General features: G+C 40.8%; 2 protein-coding genes across 4 annotated transcripts; one reads left to right on the plus strand and one right to left on the minus strand.

Annotated features, from left to right (window-relative positions):
• Positions 1 to 2,428: 2,428 nt before the first annotated feature.
• Positions 2,429 to 5,271, minus strand: barx1 (BARX homeobox 1). The gene is made up of 4 exons (XM_028406458.1): positions 4,711 to 5,271; positions 3,432 to 3,723; positions 2,979 to 3,063; positions 2,429 to 2,844 (listed from the first exon to the last, which is right to left on the minus strand). The coding sequence occupies exons 1-4, from the start codon at positions 4,910 to 4,912 to the stop codon at positions 2,677 to 2,679; spliced, it is 747 nt and encodes a 248-aa protein (XP_028262259.1). The 5' UTR covers positions 4,913 to 5,271; the 3' UTR covers positions 2,429 to 2,676.
• Positions 5,272 to 9,354: 4,083 nt separating this feature from the next.
• On the plus strand, positions 9,355 to 22,470 carry ptpdc1a (protein tyrosine phosphatase domain containing 1a). Of its 3 annotated transcripts, none has more exons than XM_028406038.1 (10): positions 9,355 to 9,541; positions 13,714 to 13,809; positions 15,892 to 16,063; positions 16,345 to 16,425; positions 16,598 to 16,716; positions 17,696 to 17,833; positions 17,913 to 19,003; positions 20,001 to 20,186; positions 21,139 to 21,249; positions 21,326 to 22,470. In XM_028406038.1, the coding sequence occupies exons 1-10, from the start codon at positions 9,490 to 9,492 to the stop codon at positions 21,431 to 21,433; spliced, it is 2,154 nt and encodes a 717-aa protein (XP_028261839.1). In that variant the 5' UTR covers positions 9,355 to 9,489; the 3' UTR covers positions 21,434 to 22,470. The 3 variants fall into 3 exon arrangements, with proteins under 3 accessions (XP_028261839.1, XP_028261841.1, XP_028261842.1); XM_028406040.1 differs by having other exon boundaries at positions 9,408 to 9,546; XM_028406041.1 differs by having other exon boundaries at positions 9,475 to 9,537.
• The last annotated feature ends 2,828 nt before the right edge of the window (positions 22,471 to 25,298 follow it).

Genomic DNA, 25,298 nt, shown 5'->3' on the forward strand with positions numbered 1-25,298 from the left:
CCCTTGCAGAAGCACCATCAGCTCCAACAGGTTGTGAAAACTCATCATAAAATATTGTGCGACTATAAAATCTGCAGCTGTATATGCTTTGTTCATTTACAGCACCAATTGGCCATTTTATAGCTTAATGAAAAGCATGACTATGAGCTTGTAAAACTCAGTACGAGCTGCTGCCCTGTCTGAATCATGGCACTGATTGTTTATCATATAATTGTAATGATGTTTAATATTTATTTTTTTATGTGTTTTGGTTGCAGAAAAAATAAGGAAAAGGAAAATAAGGAAAATTCTGGAAAAAAAATAAATAGTTTTAAGGGAGCAATGATAAACAGAGTGACTGAGTCAGTTCTGCTATAAAATACATTAAAAGGCACATTTTTTATGGTTAGGGCCAAAAAAAAAAATACAAACTCTAAACTTGTACATTCAGGCTGAGTTTTATAAATCATATTTCAGTAGGTTTGCTGTAAAAACAAATCTCTGTGTGTTTTAATGTCACATACTTCCACCCAGATTAATTCATTCAACAATTTGTGTTTATAGATTTAGTGACGTCTTCCTCCATCTGAGCCATTAGCCTGCTCTGTCATGTTTACATGAGAAGTTATTAAGCATTAAATTGAGGTTATATCCCAAAAAAGTGAACAGTAACTCTCAGTTTGACCCCTCATCATTTTACGATGTTGTTTAAGTGGTATTTCTGCTGCACACTGATAGCTTTGTACCAGTCTTTAACGCTGACTGGGTTTTGGAACAGGATGATGATGACGCCTGAGCTCTTATGAGATGCTCTACAAAATAAAAGCATCAGAACAGATCCATAAGATAACACAGCTGCACCAGATAGATTCAGGCACTTTTATTTTTATTCGATTCCAACATCCTAGTGATTTCAAATAGGATGTTTTACAACATACTCTTAATAAAGAGGAAAAAGTCACTGTGCCGCCTCTTCACCGCTTCTTTATGTTAGCTTTTTGCCTGTCATTTTCAACAGATTTCCTTACTTCTTTATTTCATCTTTTTTTGTTTTGATCTCTATCTTACTTTGCTTTTTTTTAGCTTATTTTAACTGTAGCCTATATTTTCACTGTTTGATGGCATATCCGTTATTGCTGTTAGTGTTCTGATACTAACTGATAATATTACATGTGGGGTTTTTTTAGACACAAAGTTCTGACTTCAGCCGCGCTTTGTGTTCCCTCTGTTTGGTTATGATGGGCTTGTGCTGTTATGTTCTGACGCATTTATGTTACACATTATTCTATTTCTAAAACAATCGGTAACCTTTAGTATTATTTTCAATATAAAATTCGTTAAAATAATAAATAAATTTATACGCAGTTTTATTATTTAGGAATGTGTTCCTCCTGTGAATCTTTCAGGGAATTATTAAAGCGTCACTACAAATCGTGAGACAGATATAGCCTAAATAATTTGATTCGCCTTAAATATGGAACAAATATTATCAATAATGCGACTCTTTTTGTCCAGTTTTCCCTGTGCCTGCACGCCTCAGTCCCGTTATTTCTCTCCGCTGTACATAACACCGCAATCACACCTCAACAGTATCGCTGAACAAGGAAAGAAATATCAAATTAAATGTGTGTTTTTTTTTGTTTTTAGTAGAATGTAAAATTATCTCTGTGCAGTGCAGACCCTGAACACACACACACACACGACCAGGCGCTTTAAAATGGCGCATCAAGCAGACAGGAGCCTGTCACTTTAAAATGTAACCACAATATATATATATATATGTTAAAATAATAAATAAGTAGATTCATGCTGTTTGTAAAGCACCAACAGCAACACAAGTGCTCCCCTTCTAATTGAACTCAACCTGATATTACACCTCATATAATAATGCGGCACCGCCAGATATTACAGTAATGTAACGTTTTGCTGCGCGCCATTTATCTCCATCATTTCAACGACAGCTAATTAGGTGCAGTTACAGTATGTACTAAATCAATATAAACTAGGAAACCACGTGTAAGATTGCGCCTTTTCCTAGAAAGCATCCTAGAAAGCATCCAGAGAGATCCTCTCTGTCTGCCCGCTATATGTGCAATGTGTCCATACCCTAACCCTAACCCTTATGTGAGCAACCAATGACACACTGATATCAAGCAACGTAACCATATTAGGCCCACAGGTGCTGCTTGGCAGGCAATTGCTTAGGGCCCCAGACCAGGCCGTGGCTCCCGAGGGCCTTACTACCTTTAAACTTAAGATGAAGAACAGGTTTGTTGGTGTCAGATTATTTATAACATAATGTGATGGTCCCTGGTAGAAGGAGCTACTTGTACATTTTTTTGCCAAGAGCCCCAGAACACTCTTATAGGCCCCTGTGACAGAGAGGGACTGACTGAGCGCACCCAGTGAACAGTGTCCGTGTTTACAGGCTATTAAACGGAGGACAGCATTAGTGAAAATATATTTAATAATTAAACATAGCATAGTTACACACAAAAAAGGAATGCAAAACAGATGAGTGAGAGTGGATCCGAATATAAAGATTAGACCTACTGCAAATGTTTGAATTCCCTCCTCAAACAGCACCAAGTTCATCATGAGGGAATGCTACAGAGACACGTGGCTGCAGGAGGGTGCAGCAAATGTCCTTCCTCCGCACGCGCACTTAAGCGTCCCAGAGATCAATATGTCTGCGTGTCACTCCTCCTGCGTGGTCTCTATGTGGGAGCTGGAGCCTTCGGACTGCTGGTCGGCCTCTGCAGCAGATCGCTCCTGCTCGGAGAGCTGCTCGCTGGTGGGGATGGAGTTCTTCTTCGGGCGGCCTTTTGGTTTAGTCGGGGACTCCAGGCCTCCTCCCTGCAGCACCTGCGGGTCCAACAGGTGACAGATGCATAATGCAAAAAAATATATATTCTAGTCTATAACTGGCTAGTCCACCACACATTTTCCATCTGTTCGAATTACATACGTTTTTTTAATCTTTGTGTTATCAAACTTACAATTTTCTTCCATTTCATCCTCCTGTTCTGGTACCATGTTTTCACCTGCAGCTGACTGAGGCCCAAAGACTCAGCAAGATCTATTCTGTAAGGAAGAAACACAACACTTAGTGTTATAATTCAAGATCCGACCGACAAAACTCAACCTGGTCATAATATAGTCATTAATATGCACGTGTGCCTGTGGCACAGTAGGTGTACGTTGCTTTATAAGGCTACATCAGTGACCCCACCACCTGCTGATGAAAACACATGCAGCCAGGAACTTTACGTAATTAAAATCTGTACTTGGTGGATAACCATATTTTAGACTTTTATACCAGCAAAATAAAAGTACAAGTATCAGACTGGGTGGGAAAACTTACATAAATATTAACGTAAAGGAATCAATCCAAATTAAAATAGCATATTTCTTTGGTTTGTTTTCTCTGCTTGCCTTCTCCAAAAACGCACCTATCAGGGGTGGAAAGGTACTTCTGCTTCTCGAAGCGCTTCTCCAGGCCCATGAGCTGCAGCTCGGTGAACACGGTGCGACTCCGCCGGCCCTTCTTTGTCTTGTTGCCTCCGTCCAATCCGTGGTCCAGCTTCCCGCGGAGGTGCAGGTCCAGCGGCAGATGGTGAGACGCGGCGCCGACCTGCAGGCCCGGGGCCGCGGACAGAAGCGGGGGGCCGAGTGGGGAGCCCAGGGTGCAGGAAAGTGGGGACATGGGGAACTTGAGGAGGCTTGTCTGGTCGGCTTTTATCACTGTGGGGATGTCGGGCACACAGAGAGGGGGTTGTTAGTTTTTATTTTTGAACAATTTTAGCAAGTTTAAGATCGACTGATAGAGGCCAGTAAGTTTGTTTTTAAAAATCAAAATTTTGTTTGCCTGCATAGAAATAATGTCCAACAATACAGAGACATTTAGGCAAACAATGCTGGCCAGCCCATCCTTCCAAACAGGTATCAAAAAGCTGCAACACTCCATGGTGGGCCTGAAATTTATTTATAAATATACAAGATTTTTATCTATGTAGGCCTGGATCTACTTATTCTGGCCTATATATAGGCTACATATCTTTTTAATCACAAGCATATTATGAATGCAAAATGACATTACAGACATCAGGTTGAGTCTATATGGAACACATCAAAGTGTACAGGCTAACATTTAAATTGTATTGTTCATTACATGTGAGCAGTGAGAAGACAAGTAATTAGACAATTCCTTTCTTTGTGTTTTGTTTTGTTTGTCCATGAAACACACTGGACAAAACAAAAAACCTATTGCGTAATATATTGTATTTTTTAAATGTCTAAGCAACATTTGCCCATACTTGCCGATTATTATATTTTATTATATTATTCTATCTACTTAACAATTAATAAACGACGGAATACCGTAACATCCGTTTGAGGCGTTTAGGGAACAATGCTTTTGCCGAGTACGCAATTGGAGACGTTTTTACGCACGCCCTTCAAACGCCAAGAATATTTAACTTGAATATTTAGGCTAATGTTTTGCCATTATATGTTTTCGGTAATAAGATAAAAAAATTAGTTGGATGTTTATTTATTTTTCGACACTGTAATTTCCTATAACTGAGCTATTTCTTTATGTCTGCACCTTGGATCATTTTAAAATAGCTTTTGCTCAAAAATAATCCCGCATCAGGAATTGCGGTAATCACGGTAATACTGCTTCTACAAATCATAATCATAATGTGCGTTATTCATGTTTCCACGTCTTACCCAGCTGGTTGTGGAAAGGTCTCGCAGACAGAAGAGCCTGTACTCCGAATTTGAGCAGCTCCCCGGCCGGGGCCGATGCTTTGTCCTCCGGGTGATCAGTCAGAATCTCCTCAATCATGAAACTCCTGTAGCGATGAGTTCTGTGATCGGGGTGAATTTCCGGAGGATAGTAATGCGCCCCCATGTCCAAAGGATGCTGCATAATCTCTTTCGTGCGGTCACCTCAACGCGTACGCCGATTATCAATCCTTCAGTGGCCCAAACCAGAACTCATGTTCCCTCTGTGGAAGCGCTGTAGTCCGGAGATCAACACTGATGGTCAAAGTTATCCTCAGGACCTGGATCAAAGGAAAGTTTCAAGTACTACAGGTAGCCCCCTTTCTCTGTGCGTCCTCTGCGCTGATTTTACGCGCTACTTCTGCCCAGTTAATGCTCCCTTTAGACAAAAAATCTGGAAGTGAACCCAAACTTTTGACCAAAAACTTCTGAACTCGGCTGTGTTCATGCCCAATCGCTGAATGTGATCCGCGGAGGTCGGAGTATTTGTCAGACATGGAGCTCGTCACCTTGGCAGTGAGTGGAGGAATAGGCTTTGGGTTTTATGAGCCTCGTCATGGCTCCACCTCTTCCCAGGGCTTGTCTGCTCGCTGCCTTTTCTGAACCAAAGTCACATGCAAAGCCGCACTTGTCCTACATAGAATTATGCAAAAGGGAAGAAAATAAGGAGCATTTTAAATACCAAGCGTCTGTTTAATTTAGTATGAACAACGACCATTCAAAACGTGAGAGGCAGGATGATGAATCTGCATGTTTATGTTTTAGCTGCAGCATGAAAGGGTCAAAATCCAGCTGCGCTATAGACAGCCTGCGATCAAACAACCTGCGCTCAGTCCAGTTTTAGAGTGTTTTATGTAATAATATTTTATGTAAACACTGATTACTACCAGGGCCTGTCCTAGGATTTTGGTGGCCCCCAACAACAACAACAATTGTGTTGTTGTGGCTGTGCCCCTACAGCACAACCACAAGTCATATTCTAACTAAATGTTCCATAACAAGGTGAGCCAACCAGAAATAACACATAGCTAAGAGTTGGGCACAAGTTTTGACAACTTTATGCACTAAAGAGGGCTGTGTAAATAAGTCAGTTTAGCTCTGCTAGTGTGAACAATGAAAAAGTTTGATCTGATCCTGCTTCTTACTTTGGTAAACGCAGTGATGATCTTCAGCATCGACAACCGCAGTCAAACCACCAAACTCACCTCTCAGCTCCTCGGGTCCTTTGCCTGTCATGGTACTGTTTCAAGACATAAAACCACTACACAAGATTTTTAAACTACCACAAAGAGAATTACACCAAACTACCACACAGAGAGACAGTAAACCACCAGAAGAAGACAGACACTAAACTACCTCAGACACTTAACACAGAGATGTTACCACAAGGGCACTACACCAACACAGAGACTCAAAACAACCACAAAGAGACACTGACCCTCTGAAAAAGACCAAACACTAAACTACCACTAAAAGACACTAAACCACCAGAGAGGCAGACTCTACACTACCTCAAAGAATTACTAAACCACTACAGAGAGACTGAAACAGTCAGTCACACACTCACCACAAACAGACACTAAACTACCACAATGAGACTCATCAGCATCAAAAGCAGTACTAATGCTAAATTGCATCTGAACTTTTATTATATACTAAACAAAGAGAAAGAGATAATCACATTATTAAATGTACACATTAAAGGACTCACAACTCATCCATCCATATAGTGTATGTACTAAAGCTTACTAAAGCTGGATCTCTGTATGCTGACTCCTCACTTTTTAGATAGTTGTCAGTTGCATAATGCACATCACAGTGTGATTGTGTCAGCTGTGGATGTCATTTCTGTCGTGATAGTTACAGCTCCAGTTTGGGTTTTTATTTAAGAAGTCAAAATGAGCTGAGATTTAACAACTGAAGTTCTTTGAGGCTTGTCAGCTGCAGAGTAGATATAAGGCCAGAGGTTAGGGTTAGGGTTAGCTTCTCCAAGCCACCCTGCTAAAAATATGCTTTGAGAGATATTTCACAAGTTTTGGGACAAATAAACACAAAGAATAAAAAAAAAACCTCAGAGGCGCTCTGGAAAAGTTTTTTCTTAAATGTCCAAGATGATATATTTCCCCTGCAGTGGCCTAGTTACACAGTGACAGCCGGGAGCAGGACACTGATCCTATCAGCTGAGGTTTGATTAGCCGGCTGATTATATCCATCTGCAACATGTTTTCATCCAAATATTTTCAGGCACAAAGAAGAGGACAGCATTAATTTCTCTTTTCTGTCTGTGGTGTTTTTGTGTATCTTTGTGGAAGCTGTGTGTCTTTTTGTGTTTGGCCCTTTGTTATATATTTGTGTCTCTTTGTGGAGCTTTCCAGTGTTTCTGGTGATTTTGTGTTATTTAAGGTTGTGTGTCCTTTTTGTGATTGTTTTATGTCTCTGTGGTTTTTAGGTGTTGTCTCTATGAGTGTCTTTTTGTGGAGGATTTAAGGCTATTTCTGGTGGTAATGTGTCACTTGATGGTTGTTTTGTGTGTGTTTTTGATGTTTTTACATCTTCCTGTGGTACTTCCATTATTCTGTGTGTTAAGTTATTATCTTTTCTTCGTACGTTAGTGTCTCCCTGTGATTGATTTGTGTCTCGTTGTGCTTGTTGTGTGTGTCTCTGTAGTACTATTGGTGTCTCTAGATGGTTGATGTTTGTCTCCTTGTGCTGGTTTTGTGTCCATTAACATCATAATCACAAAGTCACATCCTGCAACATGTAAAATGAACATGAACAGAAGGATGGTTGGAAGGTGGCCACAAAGATCAGGTGGATTTGAACCTGCGATCACCTGACTTTCTGTTATCTTTAAAATGCACAGATGTATGAAGTGTTTTTTGGATTTTGAAGAACCAACAGATGACTGAACACATCATTTACATGTTTCTTTGTTTAATTAAAAGTTTCCTGCAGAGCAAAACTCAAACTCTGGGAAACGTCAGACTTGTCACTTGACCTTCATTCTCTGAGGGAACACACAGAAAGAGCCAAGGTAAGAAAGCTGGCTGGCTGTAAAGGTTCACACAAACAGACTGATGGTTGAAGTCTTCCTTACTGCACTTTTAATAAAGTTTACACAATCTGTACATGCAGCCATGTGTCTTCAAGATCACTTGGCATTGTTGGATCATGTCTTCCTCTGCTGGTGGCTTCTGAGATTACAAGGAAATGAGTGGAATATAAACCTGATGCTGAGGCTAAATCATTCATGTTCCTTATTCTTGACAGCTGCTTTACAGTCTATGAATGCACACTACACAGCAACAACAATGCATTGTATGTTATCTACAATGCATGATATTTCAGTCTTTTAACAGCAGCTTCCATTGTTCCCCCTCTGCACTAACAACAACAACGAGCTTGTTTGGACAAGTGGCTGTCTTTATGTCTTACAGCAGAAGGCCCACACTGAATTAGCTATAGGCCTAAGCATCCTGAAGAGAATCCGGCATGCTAAAATAACCCATAAAGCTGCATGGTGTCATTCTAAAAGCTCTTTGTCAGCAATCTCCTGCTTCCTATAAACACTGAGTGCTGATAAATTATAATCCCGCTGTGGAGAACATTAAATTATATAGTTTGAAAGATGATGGGATTTTACACACACAGCGGAGCAATCGCATGTAATGTGTAATGTTAGGAGAATGTGTGGGTCAGTGAAATCATTGTAATATTCAACCACTAGATGGCACCAGAGGAGTCCCAAAAAAAGATCAACTACTGACGTCACAATGCCCAGAAAATTAATGTTCATACTTCTTTCATACTATCTTAAATCCATCTGGTTACAACTTCACAATTGTATACAGGAAGGAACTTTTTGTTAAAACTTAATAAAAACAAAAAGCAACTAGGAAGTGGAGTGTGGTAAACTCTTTTTTTTTAAATCTGGAGCTGCAGCAAAGATCAATCGTGTATTTTATCAGTGGTACCACACCACATCAGAGAACAGGGGTTTCTCTCAAACATTATTTGTTTTGGATTTGGTGGTAGGAAAGTAAAATTTCAGCATGAGACACAAGCACAGTTTACATCAGCTGCTCTACCAGCATGTCATCCTCTTATAATAGTCCCACAAGTGACTGTGTGCAGAATCTGCCCTCACTTGTTGAAGAGAGTGAACCTGGGAGTCCTGCCAGCTCCAGCAGCTGGATCTACAGATGAACCTCTGACTGCTGCTTTGATTTTACACACAACAAAAACCTACAAACAAATATAGGCTATATACTATAAAACCACCTGTACAAGTTATAATCATTAAACAGAAGTTTACCAAAGGTCTTGGCACAGCAGACATCAGTTCACCATCAAGTGTGAGTGAACTAATGAGAAAACCTGAGCTGAAAGGGCTGAAGTGACATCTGAAGAAAAATGTATGCATTTACACACAGAAAAATAATAAAACCAACACTGTTGCATAACCAAAGTCTGATTGCTTTGCAGCAGTTAAATTCAAAACTGTCCAAATCCAAACTATCAGGATGCGCAGATTAAAACATGCGAGCCGTGCCTCTGGTCACGTGACGAAACCGGACCGTTCCACACGACAACATGTCAGGTTTCTAAGTTAGCTAGGAAGCTAGCTGCACTTAGCTGACCAAATGATGTGGCTAGAAGAAAACCCCGGTTTGCGACGTGTCAGCGACAAAACAACAATGGCTTTGGACTGATGAATCGACTATGTCAAGAAGTGTAAAAGCGGTTCCTGACTCTGACCACAGAAAAACGGCATGTGAGGTTTGTTTGTTTTTTAACTCGCACTAGCTTCAGCTAATGCAGTGGAGTAGGCTAATCAGCTAGCTTTAAATCTTCAGCTTGCAGCATCAGCACCAGGCACACTGCCTCAACTGTAACGTTACACAACGCTCGACAAGTTCGGTGCATTAGAGGCAATGTTAGCGAGTGTTAAACTGACTGAGGGAGTAATAAAGAAGAAAACATGAGTGCAGCTAGTAAGACAGACAGCTGCTTAGCCGACTTAAAATGTGTAGGTGCATGGAGAGAGGAAGTATGAACTACAGCTTCAGCGACCGATGACAGCATCATCAGTAGCAGTTGTGCCAGTTCCCTAGTTGACCACATCTTTAACTGTCATTTTGCTATTAGGTTTTAAAAGTCAAAAAACACAGCTCTCAAACATGCAGCTGAGTGTCCTCCCTCACCATCACGATTAGAGTACGAACATCCTCCTAGATGTGTTAACACCATCAGTTCATTTTGAAATTGGCCGTTCTGAAATTATTCTTTAGTCTAACTGCTATTTACATATATTTTACATATTTTTAACTAAACAAGTGATCTTAAGTAATAACAGTTTATCAAACATGTTTCAAACTACAAAAATGTGGAGGTGCAGAGTATAGATTAGCTGTAAAATTGTGATCTGGTGACTGCATTAAAAAAATGGTTTGTGAAAGTAGAGAGATCAGAAAACCTTTCGTAACAGTGACATCCGTTACCATTCAGTAAACGACACAACACCCTGTTGCTTATACTTATGTACAGGCATTGATTATTTGTGCCGTTGTTGCACACAGTGGTTTGTGTCACTCAGTGTTGCATGCCATGCATGTCGTCCCATGAATGAGAAATGAGTTGGTGTGATAGAATAGAACTTTATCGATCCTTTGCAGCAAATTCTCATTACAGCATCATGGCATGTCGGGTTAAATGTTATGAGGCAAAGGTCTGTATAGCTTGGCTGATGTTGTCACCACCAAAACACTGTCTATGTGGATAACTGCATCCAAAACCAAACTCCCAGGGTTAGGGTTAGGGTTTGTTACTTCTCAGGCTTGTTTATTAAATTATCAGCTAACTGTATAAAGTAATGATTTAGTTGCTCTTAGCTGGCAAGCTTCATCTGTTTTGCAGAGCAGGTAGAAATATTCCCATAGATCATAGCTCATGCTTTTTTAAATAAGCTTAGCCAGCTAGCTGTGATGCAGTGACACCATAACATAATGAGATAAAGTGAACTCAGCCTATGCTAGTCATTATGTAGCCACATTGCACTTAGCTGTAATAGCAATATGACCTAAAAAGGTAATTAGCAAATTGAAGTTTGCAAATTTAGTTACCAGCTCCACCTCAGGAGTTTGGATGCATTTAAGCTTCTTTTCCAAGCTGAAGTACTGAGGGAAAGCCACTTGTGGGGAAAAAAAGATTCATAATAACGGAAGGCCTTAGGCGACCAGAGAAGGTGGTTTTTCCACATTACAGTCCAGTCATGCCGAAGTCACTGTGGTTATACCCACTGAGTGGCAAAAAGCTTGTTGAGTGTTAAAAACAGTGGCCCACGAATAATCAAAACCCCAACTAAAAGCAGGAAGAGCTAAACATTAGGTTAGACAAGTAGCAATTTTTCCCTCAAGATCAATGTAGTCTCTACACAGTGCTAACTCCTTAAAAGGCCTTCCAACAAATTGCAGGGTTCTTACAGGTACTTGATACCTTAGCTTTAAAATGAGTCTCGTATTAATGCCAGTGGTGAATGAATATGCAGTTAACAAGCTGATTAATAAATAGCAGTGCTGCTCTTCGTCCCTGTGGTCCCATGTGTAAAGCTGACAGTTGCACAGTGACTGATAGCTGTGCTGTATCATTGTGGAGGCTGTTTATTTTGCTGGCATTCTTCTTGGATCCCTTTGTGGCAATGTGGGTATTGCCACAAATTCAGTGTGGTGTGAGGAACACCATCTCATCAGCCATATTTCTTTGTTAGCACTCAGTGGAAATGACTCTCACATCCCACATTCATTAGAAGATAACAGCTTTCACAACATCTCTATCATGTCCACCAACACTCCACCAGAAATCTGTGAATTTTAATTTGTTTTTGAATAGGAAGAATGACTACTCTATTACCTTTAGTTTCATATAATTGTTAATATTTGATGCATGTACGTCACTTTTGTCATGAAGAACAGCTTCTCATTCTCCAGCTTGTTATCAAGAGCTTCCTACAAACAATGCCAAGTGGTGTCAGGCTCAAGCTGAACTGATTGGATAGGCTTCTTTCCGCCAGTAATGTTGGAATGACTTCAACCAGTGTTGATGCCATGTCAGTTTGTAAACGGGAAGTGTGGGTTACAGTGTACAAGAAGTCCAAAAACTGTTGTGGGTGGAAAAAGACAGGCTAACTCTAACTTTACATTTTGAATTATTCATGGGGACCTGTTGCACTAACTCTTGTAACCTAAATGTGGCCCTTTACAGCTTAGCAGATAAATGTTCTTTCCTTAAATTTCTTTTAAGCATTTGATTGAAATAAACAGAAAAGTATCATAAAAATGTATTCTATAGATTTGTCACCATATATGCATATTAGATAAAACATCTATTTTCTAATTAAATTAGTTGAATGGCTACATGAAGTGTTGCTGTGGGTCAGGCTTACATTTAATTTGGACTAAAAATGTGCCAATGTTGTTGTGTCACAGCCACGTTGCACTTTTCCTACTCTCTGTAGCCAAATACCTTTTTAGTTAGGGCATGTGTCAGTACTATACTGTTGAACTTGAATATTTATACGGTAAGGTATGGTATGGTAAGCCCATTATTGCTATAGCGTGCCTCCAAGTCCCTACACTCATATTTTGAGTGTAATTGTTTTGCTAAAAATTTAGTTAAAGGATTTGACTGATAACAATATTGTGCTTTTAAATTTAATTCAAAATGAAATAAAAACTTATTGAACTTGGTGTAATTGAAAAGTAGAGGCTTATTGAATCAGTGCAAGACAGAGTGTGTAAAAGTAACAGTAAATATGGGAATTATCATGTCAACTTGAAATCTGAGATTGAGTTTGCTCATGATTTGTCATTTATTTTGTTTATAAATTATTATTATATAAATTATGTAAAATTATTATAGAAAACTATGTAATTTATATAAGATTGTATGACATCCTTAACACCCCCTCCAATAGAGAATTATAAAAAAAGAAGTTGCTACTTTAAACAAAATAAAAAGAGGTTTCCTTAGCTTGGCTTTTAGTTGTTTCGAATATATGTATAAGTCAGTATTGTGATCGTGGACTCTGTGCTCTGTAATTAATTCTCCTCGCTGACTTTATCAGAGAGGAAGGAAAAACAAAGGTCAGGGAATCGTTTGGCCATCAAAAAGTAAGCATGTGAGGTACAGTGACCCGTCTCAATTGTTAATGGATCACAGTGAGGCAGAGAGATGTTAAGGTGCAGAGTTTCATTCAAGCAACACCAGTTAGCACATGGCAGCGAGGGCCATTAAAGCCCTGGGTGTAATGTGAGAAATAGTCGGTCTCTGGAGTCACATTGACACTGTGGGAGAGCTGTGTCGCACAACTGCAATATCAGGCTACATAAATCAGATGTGCATGTCAAGAAGTGCTGTGCTGAAGGCTGCGCAATAACACAGTTGGATGTGTCATCTGAATTATTTATACTGTACGTGTGGCATCAGCCTTGTAAATGACAAGAATTCTCCTCATCTCACTCAGACTGCCAATCAGAATATCTTTGAGAGAGACCAAGATTGATGAGGCGTGCTCATCTTGAAACCTGTGTGTGTATGTGCAGGCTGCTGAAGTCGGTTCTCTTTGTAACTTAGCACCTGAGATCTCAGAAGTGCACCTAGCTGCTGTTGTTGTCCCCAGGCCACGCCCACCTGCTCCCAGAGGTGCAGTGGTCAGACTGACACACGAGCTGCTGACATGGCGGCTCAGTTTGCACGTTTCCCTTGATCCCCTGGGTTTTTCTGCCAGGCAGCGCCTCTCACACTCTTCATATCTTATTTGTGTGCACACCTTGTGACTGTTTGCATTATCAGCACAACCAAAGCTTCTGCCTGCAAGCCATTGGGTTGTTTTAATAATTCTTTTCTTTATCACCTGCCTTTGACACAATGTTTATTCACACCTTTCAGCCCCTGAGATGGCAGCTGGAGTCAGCATACTGAGTGACCTGCCCTACTCCACCAGTGGAGCCCGCAGTGGGGAGATCAGCACAGAGATGGAGACAGGTAAGAGAGCTGCACAACACAAACCATCACAGGAGCAGATGCTGCTTTAACAATGATTTAATTCAGTTAAGTAAAATGAGCATCAAGAAAACTTAATTTGTTATTCACATGTATTGCTATAAAAATGTAGATTCTATATTAAATGTTATGTTATCAAAAGAAAACACTGTGCTTCAAATATGATTCAGCAGGATTCTGTTTAACTGTAGAATTATTACTAGATCTGATTTCACTACTCTACCACAAGTCAAACAAATCTGTGTGTTTTTTGACTCCCTTGATGTAAGTTATTTCAATGAAACCTAGTAACGGGTAAAGTAGAAGACAGAGGATAAAAGTGACTTTTCACTGGATGTGTTGATGTGGCCATCGTGTTCACCTGCTCTCTGTCATCTTTGCTGTTTGGCAGCCTCCCTGCTGCTCCCACGCACTAAGCCTCTGTGAGCCAGCGGTATCATTTCACCTTTTGGCTTCACTTTGATGGTGGACTGGCTGTTCCACTGTTGAGCAGCCCTCAAGCCTAATGTCGTAACACAGTGCATACTAAGTCCTGCCGTTGGTCTTTCTTAGGTCTTTCTATTAAAACCAAAAACTAATAGTGAACGAGACAACACTAATAAGTGAGTCTGTAAACATCAATGAAACAAGAAGCCTTGGGAAGCAACACTGCTAATTAACACAGACAGCATCATGCACAACACAGGCATGAGACTGCCAAACCAAGATCAAAGCACGGGCCAGCATCATAACCAAATGTCTGTTCTTGTGAATAGTCTGCTGACATCACAAGTTTATTTTAACCAGTGGTAACATTTCCTCACAATTGCATACTTGTGCTGTGATACTTTGAAATCTGCAATTATTGTTACACTGCTAAAATTTTCTAGACTAAAAGAAAAAAAATTGCTATAGCTTCTGTCAAATGTCACAATTAGTTTTTTGTCTTTTTAAGTTGTATTTGTCGGCCTGATTCTGTTGATCACAATCCTGGCCATAATCAGAAACCGGGCATGAAGGCAGTTTTCATTAAAAAAACTAACAAAAAAAAACAAACAAAACAGTATAGAATTTCTTAAAATATATTTTAAAAAGTATTAAATATTCATAAAAATGTAAGATTTACATATCAGCAGTTTGTGATACAAATAAATATTCGTACAATATGAATCCTATGAATTGCCCTAATTTTTTATTTCAATTCAAGAAAAATCTCATTTCAGTCATTTCTATTAATGCTTAACTGCCTGGGTGGAAAATCTTCAAGGTTTACATATAATGAACTCAAACACAACTTTAAGTAGTTGGCAGATCATTTGAACCTAATGACACATATGCAACAAGGTACCAGTTTCTTCAATACACTAAAATAGGGTTTAACAGGTTGTTTTTGCAGGTTTTTATGTAAACCACTTGAGTATTAATGATCTAATCAAAAAGTCTCTTTGTTAAAACAGGTTGTTACTGCCTGTGGGGCGGCACCGCATGTACAGCCTTTTAACATACAAGAACAACAATTCCTTTTTCACTTACAAGCCGCCTGCCTCAGATCTGTAGTGTACGTGTGTGTAATGCGTGTGAAACATTGGCCCCCGTCTACCTCCCACTGACGACTTTGGAGTTGGTTGTCATGGTGACACTTCAAATGCTGCTGATGAACTGATCAGCAATGGGTGATTGTTGAGCGATGATTCACCATGGGCACAGAGCCGTTGAGCCAGGAGCCTTTTGTTAGTGCAGAGATGATCGCAGTGCAGGCAGCAGCACAGCCCAGCAGCACTAAGGACGCTACTCCGTAGCCAGCGAAGATGATGGCCAGTGGGCGGAGGCACTCTGCCTCGGACACCCTGCTGAAAGTCCTGCAGCGGAGACGTAGCACTGCCCTGGAGATCCTCTCTTCCTCCTCGCACAGAGTTATGGTGGCTGTCAGTGTGAACCAGCCTCAGCCACACACTCAGCATAAGACCAGGAAATGTAACCATGCTGAAGGAATAACTTGTGTTTTGCATTTAAGGGTTGATGAAGAACAGATCCGACCTAAGTACTACCAAGTAGAGAATGTTCTGTTTCTTTTTTTCCCTCCAGCAAATGCAAGGGTCCCGACAGCGAAGTACACCAAGATGGGGGAGACCCTAAGGCACGTCATCCCTGGTCACATGCAGTGCTCTATGGCCTGTGGAGGGAAGGCCTGTAAATATGAGAACCCCTCTCGCTGGAGTGATGAGGAGCAAGCCATCAAGGGAGTGTACTCGTCCTGGTATGTTGGAGTCTCATATTGGTACTTTCAGAGTGTGCTCATCAGCGTTGGTCACTCCAGTCCACATCAATAGTTGCATGAAAAGTCAATACATGTGTCCTAGATTTTCTCTTCCATGATAGTAATCTCTAGTTTCTAAAATGGAATAATTGAATATCTTTAGTTTGCAGTTGTGTTCAAGCTTTGAAAGTGAAAGCATCAGAAATGACACTCCCTTGCTAATCAAACATTTTTTGTATTCACCACATCTTCTTCTAACATGTCACATTCTCCACTTCCAGGATTACTGACAACTTGCTAGCTATGGCAAGGCCTTCCACTGAAATCATAGAGAAATATAATATAATTGAACAGTTCCAAAGGTACCGTCTTCTACTTTCACTCCTCATTGATTATTGTCATGTCCTTATTTTAACTTAACATATTAACCTAGAAATATAGAGAGGTATTTGTGTGGTTTGCTCCAGTCTGTTTTCTCCTGCAGTTATTTAGGATGTAAGTGTGTAAATATTACTGTGTTGTGTGTGTGGTCAGGTGTGATTTGAAGACAGTCATTAACCTGCAGCGGCCTGGGGAACATGCCAGCTGTGGAAATCCGCTGGAGCAGGAGAGTGGTTTCACTTATCGACCCGAGACTTTCATGGAGGCAGGAAGTGAGTCGCCATATCATATATACCTACACCCACACACACTGTAATCTCTACAACATGACACAAGCCAGTGCCAACATGCTGCTAAAGCATGACATTAGCAAGACATCAACTACCGGTATGTAATATTATAATATTTGAAATGTATTGACTATGCATACCTGGATACTTGTCCACATAACATTGTGAAGTACAAGTCTGAATTTCTGCAACTGCTGGCTGCGTATGTGGACTGCTGTCAATGAGTGATTTTTTTAATGTAATAACTAAGAAAATATGCCTCTGTTGTAGAATTCTTTGTCCTTGAAAAGCTATGTGAATGTAATCTGAAGATTCTCAGTCACACAGGTCAAAATGCATCAAAGAACTAACATTTCAAGGCCATATCTTAGCATACTTCATCTCTTTATCAGATAAAAGCTAAGTCACATCAACTAAACAACAGCTAACTTTGCTAGCTGGCTAGCTGTGCCTTTCCCCAAGGAGCATGTATTTTCTTTGCTGGCAATTACCTTTCTGCTGCATCGACTTTTATGTATTAAGAATCTAGTGACTGTTTTTTTTAAACAAATTATCTTGATGTAGACCAGAAAAGGTCAAAATCCGTCACAATCTGTATCATATCTTTCTCATTAACAGTATCGGGAGCACAATGTTAGAAGAGAAGCTCATCTAGATTTAACATTTCCCTTGGCACTATCACTGTGTTGTATTTTGCCTCCATCCAGGATGTAATATGGTCCCTAGAGACCACATTGTTGCTGATTCTGCATACAGATTGTTGTGTCTTTGGAGGGTGGCGATCTTCCTAACAAGCTCTCCTGAGATGTCAGCCAAAGTCAAAGCATCAGCTGTAATTTCATGACCTCTGTCTTTCATTTGAAAGACAGAGAGAAGAAGAGTCAGACCTGCATTAGTCAAAAACTTGGGATAGGGGCTAGATATTGTACAGTTGTAAATTCTGTGGTTTTGTGTGTTTCAGTCTATTACTACAACTTTGGGTGGAAGGATTATGGTGTAGCATCTCTGACTACAATCCTGGACATGGTGAAGGTCATGTCATTTGCTGTCCAAGAAGGGAAAATGGCCATCCACTGCCACGCCGGACTTGGGAGAACAGGTTTGTAACAACTGTTTGGGATTGCTTAAATTGTCTTTCCAAAATGATCCATGTTCAGTTGTATATTTTTCTTTTTCAGGTGTGTTGTTGGCCTGTTACTTGGTCTTCACAACCCGGATGAGCGCAGACCAAGCCATCCTGTTTGTCCGAGCCAAAAGACCCAACTCCATCCAGACCAGAGGTCAGCTGCTGTGTGTTAGGGAGTTTGCTCAGTTCCTGGTTCCTCTGCGGAGTGTCTTCTCCTGTGCAGAACCCAAAGCCAGCGCCATCACCTTGTCCCAGTATCTTACCCGGCAGCGCCACCTGCTGCACGGCTACGAGGCTCGGCAGATGAAGAACGTGCCAAAGATCGTCCAGCTGGTGTGCAGAGTGCTTGTAGACATCGCGGCCAACAGACAGGTGGTTATTGAGGAGGAGTGGCTGGAGATCCCAGACCTCACTGCTGAGGTGGAGAAGACCGTGTCTCAGCAGGCCCTTCAGCAGCTTGGGAAGGAGATGAGAGGGAAAGGGATCCCTGTTCTACAATGTTCATCTCACCCTTTCAGCCCACCAGCACTACAGGCCAGATCTGCTTATGATCAGCCTCTAATCAGCGACAATGAGCTCGACCCTCTTTGGAGGCAGCAGAATGTAGAAAGCCCACAGAGATCCTCTCTGTCTAACAATCGGAGCCTCAGCTACAGTGACTCTGTGCTTCACAAACTTGGGCAACGGCAACATTTAGAAAATCTAAAGAGCAACAGACCAATCAAACACTTGATTAAACATTCCTTGTCTCACAGCAGCCTTCCAGCCTGTAATCCTTTGGGATTGTGTGACCTCTCTCCTCAGGACATTATCAGCAGCATTCAGGACTCTAACACAGAAGCAAGCTCTGGATCCCCTGTTTTAAAAAAGCAGCTCTTTAAGCACAAGAGTCTGTCATTAGATCTGTTTGACCATGGAAGAAAATCCCACTGTGACGCCACACAGCTGGCCTTACTAACCAAGAGAAAACTGGCATCCAGTGAGGAGGACATGTCGGCAGGGGACAGAGGGAATTTCACAGAGGTTCCCCTTATCACCCTCCAGTCTGAGCTCTCTCTAGAGGGCAGGCGCCTGCTGGTGGCCAAAGCTCTGGCCATGGAGCTGACAGACAAGGATCTCACATCCAAAGTGACAGCATGGCAGGTAAGTTCCTGTTTGTGTTTTAGTATGCCTTGTAACAACAAAAACTTTTAAACTTGGCTAAATAGCTATTTCTTCAGCCTGACTTTGAATCCAAATTAGCAGGTATGATACCTGGTACTATACTGTGTACTTTATATGTGCAAACTATTGATAATTAAAAAAAAAGATATCAACTGTTGGTTTCTGAAGTTCTGACTCTCATCATGTTTGCAGTCACAGTCCACATACACTCCAAATACATAGAGGTGGTGCGTGACTGAAGCTCAGGCAGACGTGCAGTCACAGAAGCAGGAAGCTCATGCTGTGATAGAGCACCCACCTCAAAGCATAAAAACATTCACCCCTTGTACAGGTGTCACCTTACAGACTTACCTTATCAATAGAGACCCCCACCCCCCAATTTAGATTGTCAGCTAAATTAACTAAAGCAGTGAATCGGATATATGAAGCACTTTATGGGGAACATGTTTACAGTCTGGTACCAAAACTGTTTTGGTCGCTATACTGGTAACTATACAGGGGATGAAATTTCACACACACACTTATTTTAATTATATTAAGATGTTAGGAATAGTTTTGGGAATGACACCACACAGTGTGGTTAGGGGTTAGTGTGATGCTGCCAACTTGCTGACAGTTGGACCCTCCCACAGAAACTTGGATGTTCAGAAACGGCTAAAGTCACAGACGCTTCATCTTTTGTTATATATAGTCTATTGTTCTAAAGCCAACTCTGCTTTACATGTTAAATGATGACATTTTATTATCCAAAAGGTCAGCTGAGCCATAATGTGAAGCAAAAACAATTCACAGTCTACATATATTATAAGTCTGGTCAGATATTATTGTAAACCTGACTGGCAGAAACATGTAAGAATGGCAGTGATTCCGGTTTATTCACAAAGCAGCACATTTTACTTTGTTATCTCGGACCTAAACCTGATTTTCCCCCATTTGCGCTGCTGTTCTACTCACTGTTCTTTGTTATGATATGCAGACTGAGCTGAACTCCAGAGAGGGGACATGGGAGAGGCTTTGCATGGAGCGAGACCCTCTGGTCCTCTCCAGTCTGATGTGGTCATGGCTGGAGCAGCTCAAAGATCCTGTCATCAGCTGCGAGGATATAAATGCCTTCAGTGAGAAGACCGTAAACCCAGAAAATGCTCTTGACTCACTGGAAAAGGTAGCTGTGCTGAATATCTGTCTGAAGCGCACTTTGTTAAACAAATTTGTCTTTAAGTCACTGTCTCAAACAAACTGTTTCTGCTTAGAGTATCACACAGTTGGCTCTAGGTGCAGACAAGCATTGGAGAAAAAGAAGAGTTTAAAATCTGCAACAGATACAAGCACATAGCTTATTTTCTTTAATCAGTCAGTGATTGCTAGAGCAGCAATGAGTCATCAGTAATTTGCATAAATAATATCTCAATATCTTGTATACACCAGTGTTTAATATTAGCTAGTAGCATCTATCATATGATTAACAACAACATAAATATTAGGGATGTTCAGAAAACTGTACTGGAGCTAAAATATTGCCAGATTGCGGCCATTTTGCTAATGCTACACTCCCAGAGTTAAACAGTGCACACAGGAAGCTTTGCCATGGCAACCACAGTCAAAGGAAAGCATAGATTTATGTTGTGTAGCAGTACCCATAGCTAGAAAGATGTTCAAACTGTTAAAGGTAGAGCAGAAGATTTTGAAAACTCAGTGAGAGTCAGCCAGGTTTCGAAAGGACACACACGCCCCTTTCTCTCGGAGCTCACCCCGAAGCCACGCCTCCCAATCACATGGACGCACATTACCTGAAGACGAGCTGCGGTTTGTGACTTTGGCCATCATGCACCTACCTCTCTAGGGTGCACAGAGCAGGAAGAGAGTGACAACCAGCCAATACTTTGCGCAGGGTCCACCCGGAGGATTGGCTGATGTTTTTAGCATTTTATAGCTTCCACAGATGATTAATGTTCTTCGTTTTAATGCAAAACTGCCGAACTGGTTGCTATCGGATTGTAAAGAGAAGTTACACTCAGCTCAGCTTGTCATTTGGCTGTTCAGATCATTGCAGATACTGTCCTTGCTTTAACTGGCTGTGAAAGTCAAAATGCTGTCATGTGATCTCCTCATCTCAGGGCCAGCGGCTCACCCTGCTGTGTATCCTCGACTGTGCTGCTCATCTCCTGCCTGTGCCTGAAGAAGTGGAAACCAGTTTTCTTACCCAAACTATTAAAGCGTTTACTAAGGTGCGGAGCAACACATGCTGTGTTTAGCATTGAGATGCGTTACAGTGGGAGTTAACATGTCTTTCTCCCTTTTCAGATTGACCCTGCCTCAGAGAAATCTTTGTACACCACACTAAAAGCAATCCTGACTCCTATCCTCCATGAGCTGCATGACAAAGCTGCACAGGAGAATGAAGACTTCTGATCAGCAGCAACACGACAAGAGGAAGAGTCACAAATGGAGGCTCAGCTTTCATTTGTGGGCATTAGCACATATTAAGCCAGTTCCTTGCACCAGATACTGCTGAGATCTGCCAATCTGTGGTTTTTGAAGCTGTTTGACCCAAGACTATGTAATCTTAAGGTTTAGCTTTTCTTTTCTTATAAGCTCTTAATGGAGTCTTGAGTACTGCCATTCCTAATATTAATGTGCCACTGTGCTCTGTTTGTTGGTTAGATGTTCTACTGTAATATTTGCGAGATGTTGCTTTTATTATCTAACTCTTAGCTGCTAGAAAGATGAGTAAAAAAATGTTTTTATTCTGTTGATGTTTATGTGTAAGTCAGCTGTCAGAGCTGCAGGGAGGGGGTCTTATTTAAACCAAAAGATATTTTTACACTGTGCAGATGCTACAATGTGTCTTATTTATTCCTTTATTATTTTTTAAATGCAGCAATCGGTTTAATAGCTATAACCTGAATAAAGGTTGCAAGATAGCTTTGTTTCTGTAGAATGTAATGTGTGTTTCTAGGGTCAGATGCTAACTGTGGCTATTAAGTCAATGCAAATTCAACAAGCCACAGTTTACATATTTGTTTCTCTTTTTTTCCAGTCATTTCTGTCCTTAATACTATGTGTACAAAAACAACACTAACTGAACTGTGTCGTTCATGCATTTGTAAAACATGAATCTGCCTCAGCATTTTAGCACAATGCTGTCTGCCTCAACTCCAGTGGCCTCCTGTCTGGATTCTGATGTTGCCTCACCTGTGTGTGTGTGTGTGTGTGTGTGTGTGTGTGCATGTGATCGTATGTGCAAGCGTGTGCAGATGTTGACAGGAGTCACTGCACCAGCCCTCACTACGTCTCATATATGTACATAGTGTAATGTTGATCTGCTGAATGTTGAACACTAATTATTATATACAAGTCATGAAATGTACCATGAAAACTTTTCAACAAGCACTATTTTTTCATTGTTACAACAGGCTACTTCTTACATGATTAAACAACTGACTGCAGAATGTTTGGGCTCTGTCTGTTTACTTTTGACAAATTTAGCTGTCACATCCTTTAATTAATTAATCCCATTTAATTTATGCATGTTTATATTTAGGTTCCAAAAAAACAAAACATGCAGATGCACCTGATTGTTATAGGAACTTATGGTTTTCTGTATGTAGTGTAAAAATATTTTGTAAGTCATTGCATTCTGTCTACATTTTTCAAGATTTTTTTGGAAAAAAAAATCTTTTTGAAAAACGTATTATTACAATATTATGATACACTTACTTTTTAGTAACATCTAGTGATTTGTTTTTACTAGTAAAAGGCAAAAATACTGGGTATGTTTTTAATTGTTTTTCTAATGGCTAAATAGGCAGGTAGTCGGCATCAATTTAGTCACTCCAGAAGATGGCGCTAATGTAACACTGAATGGGGTGCTTCACTTCAAACCTCAAAGAGGAAGAAGACAAACGGCATCCCACGAAGAAGAAGAAGCAGTTGGAGGTTGGAGGAACATTTCGACATGGCAGACAGGTGAGTACACAGTATTACAGAAACATTTCGAATACATATAACGTAACGTTTCGGTTTTTGGTCCTGTGGTAAACCTGAGAAGAACAGCCGGTGTTATTTTGGGACCCTGCAGAGAGCGGCTGCACTTTTACCCGACGTTTGTTCTTCTGGACAACCATGCTGGAACGTGCTGCTAGCTAGCTGCTAGCTCGGCAGTGTTAGCTAGCAATTTGTAAGGAGTGGTTAACTGACGTAGCTAGCAGAGTGTGCTGCGACGGTTTAAGCACTTTAGATGTCTTTTTTAACTGCTGCATTTAGTAGGACCTTCCTAACTGGGAAAGCACCCACATTAGACGCTAGACTCGTTAAATCCCCAGTCACGTTGTCCAATAATAAAGGGTAAGTTGCTAGCTTCTTTTTCCTGTTAAAGGGAGGTCCCAGCCTTATGGCAGAATTGCTGGTTATGTACAGTTACTGTATAGTTATTGCCTAATTGCGTTGAACCCACGTGGGCGAGCAGCCCTGCGTGACACCACATATTCTGAGAAAACACTGGTTTCATGGTTAACTGGGTTACTGGGTAACATCCGTATGTGCAGAGGTTTTATGGGTGTTGGCAGGAAAAAATAGCTCGGTATGGGAGTATGAGGGTGGGCTGAAAAGCTCATAGGCTGACTGAGAAGGAGTTGCCACAGCAATGAAACTTGACATGCATTAGGTTAAACATGTCTTATACTGCATTGTTTCTTCTAAGGTAAACTCACACTGGATAAGTCATGACTTTGAGTAGTACTGGAGACATTTCTTGAGTATGGATAATATTTGGCACTGTTATGTTATCAAATACCTGCATCACAAAGACATTCATGCTGACATGAGTGCTGCACTACGGGATGATGCTCCAGCATTTATCAACTGTGCCTAAAGGCAGCTTAATTCAAGAGGAGTAGGGACAGCCTTGAAAATGGCCCAAGGTATGGCTGTCCAGCCACCACCCCAGAAAACATTGATGGTGTTCACCATATGGTGATGGATGACAGCTGTTTAACTGTTAATCAGATAACTGATGCTGTACACATCTACCGAGAACAAGTAGGTGTGTGCCACGGCTTTTGATGCCTGATCAAAAGCATACCGGTCTGGTCATGTCACAGGTGAACTTGGCACTCTTTGAAACAGATCCAGGCAGTTTTCTTGAATGTTTCCTCACCCAAGATGTGTGATGAGTCCACCACTTCAAGCCAGAGATCGAACGACAATCCATGCAGTGGAAAAACCGCTCCTTCTCCAAAGAAGGCTAAGGTGGTGTCATCAGCAGGGAAGGTAATGGCCTGCGTGTTCTTGGATGCAAAGGGCATTGTGTTCATTGACTACCAAGGCCAAACTATTAATGGAGAATACTATGCCAACTTGCTGAGGCAGCCACGAAAGGCAGTCAAGTGAAAACCTAAAAACGGCACTGCAGTGGCTGCTGTGCATGACTGTGGCTTTGAATTGGTTGATCACTCTCCATATTCTCCTGATTTGCCACCATCTGACTATTATCCGTTCCCCAGTGATCGGCTGGGAAGCAGTATCAGGCCGATGATGAGGTCATATCTGCAGTTGAGGATTTTTTCTTGTTACCATGTGGAATCTGCCTGTTGAAGTGCTTCTTGACTTCTTTGAAACATAAACAAATAAGGACACAAAACAACCTCTAGGCACTGGCTCCCAGCCAACAATCCAACTCAATGTGCTGTAACTAAATACTCACATTTGAGTTGTCATTTTGATGTCAGAGGACGTTTTCTTTTGAGATGCTGCTGTGGGAGGCCATCTCATTCTTACTATTAGTGTGCAGAGCTGAGTTTCCCCTAGAAAATAATGTTGCATAAATGGGCATTAAACTTTGGATATAATAATAAATATGTAAATATTTTTACTTCAGTTGTGTTAAGAGAATGCTCTCTCTGTTGTCACATTGTTTGGCCCACCCACAATAGAGAAATAACTGACATGTATTTTCTTGTCTGTTGAGAATTTCAATCAATCCATCAGCAAAAGTGTATATGTATTTTTTAAACCAGGAAGGCAATGAATGTCAGCCAGCTGGCCTAAATTTCATATTGTGCTTGGAAGAAATTAAAATAAGTCGATATTACCAGATCTAACAGAAAGTCAGGTGCAGTACACCTTTTTCTTTCTTTTCTGTTTTTATGCTTTTAATGACACAGTGTATTTCCCAGATATATTACTGATTTATAGATAGACGAAACTCTTTGCAGCAACAAATTTCCTTCTTAATCGTTATGACATTAATGAGTGTCCCAATTGTAAACAGTCCTGA

Source organism: Parambassis ranga, chromosome 5 (genome assembly GCF_900634625.1).
Source record: "Parambassis ranga chromosome 5, fParRan2.1, whole genome shotgun sequence".
Lineage (NCBI taxonomy): Eukaryota > Metazoa > Chordata > Actinopteri > Ambassidae > Parambassis > Parambassis ranga.

Bases quoted from the DNA above. Each gene is read 5' to 3' on its own strand.
- ptpdc1a (XM_028406038.1), top strand. From the start codon at position 9,490: ATGTCAAGAAGTGTAAAAGCGGTTCCTGACTCTGACCACAGAAAAACG. The intron at 16,717-17,695 runs GTGAGTCGCCAT...TGTGTGTTTCAG, and splicing joins GACTTTCATGGAGGCAGGAA to TCTATTACTACAACTTTGGG. The intron at 21,250-21,325 runs GTGCGGAGCAAC...CTCCCTTTTCAG, and splicing joins CTATTAAAGCGTTTACTAAG to ATTGACCCTGCCTCAGAGAA.
- barx1 (XM_028406458.1), bottom strand. From the start codon at position 4,912: ATGCAGCATCCTTTGGACATGGGGGCGCATTACTATCCTCCGGAAATT. The intron at 3,724-4,710 runs GTAAGACGTGGA...ACATCCCCACAG, and splicing joins ACCTTTCCACAACCAGCTGG to TGATAAAAGCCGACCAGACA. The intron at 2,845-2,978 runs GTAAGTTTGATA...TTGGACCCGCAG, and splicing joins GGATGAAATGGAAGAAAATT to GTGCTGCAGGGAGGAGGCCT.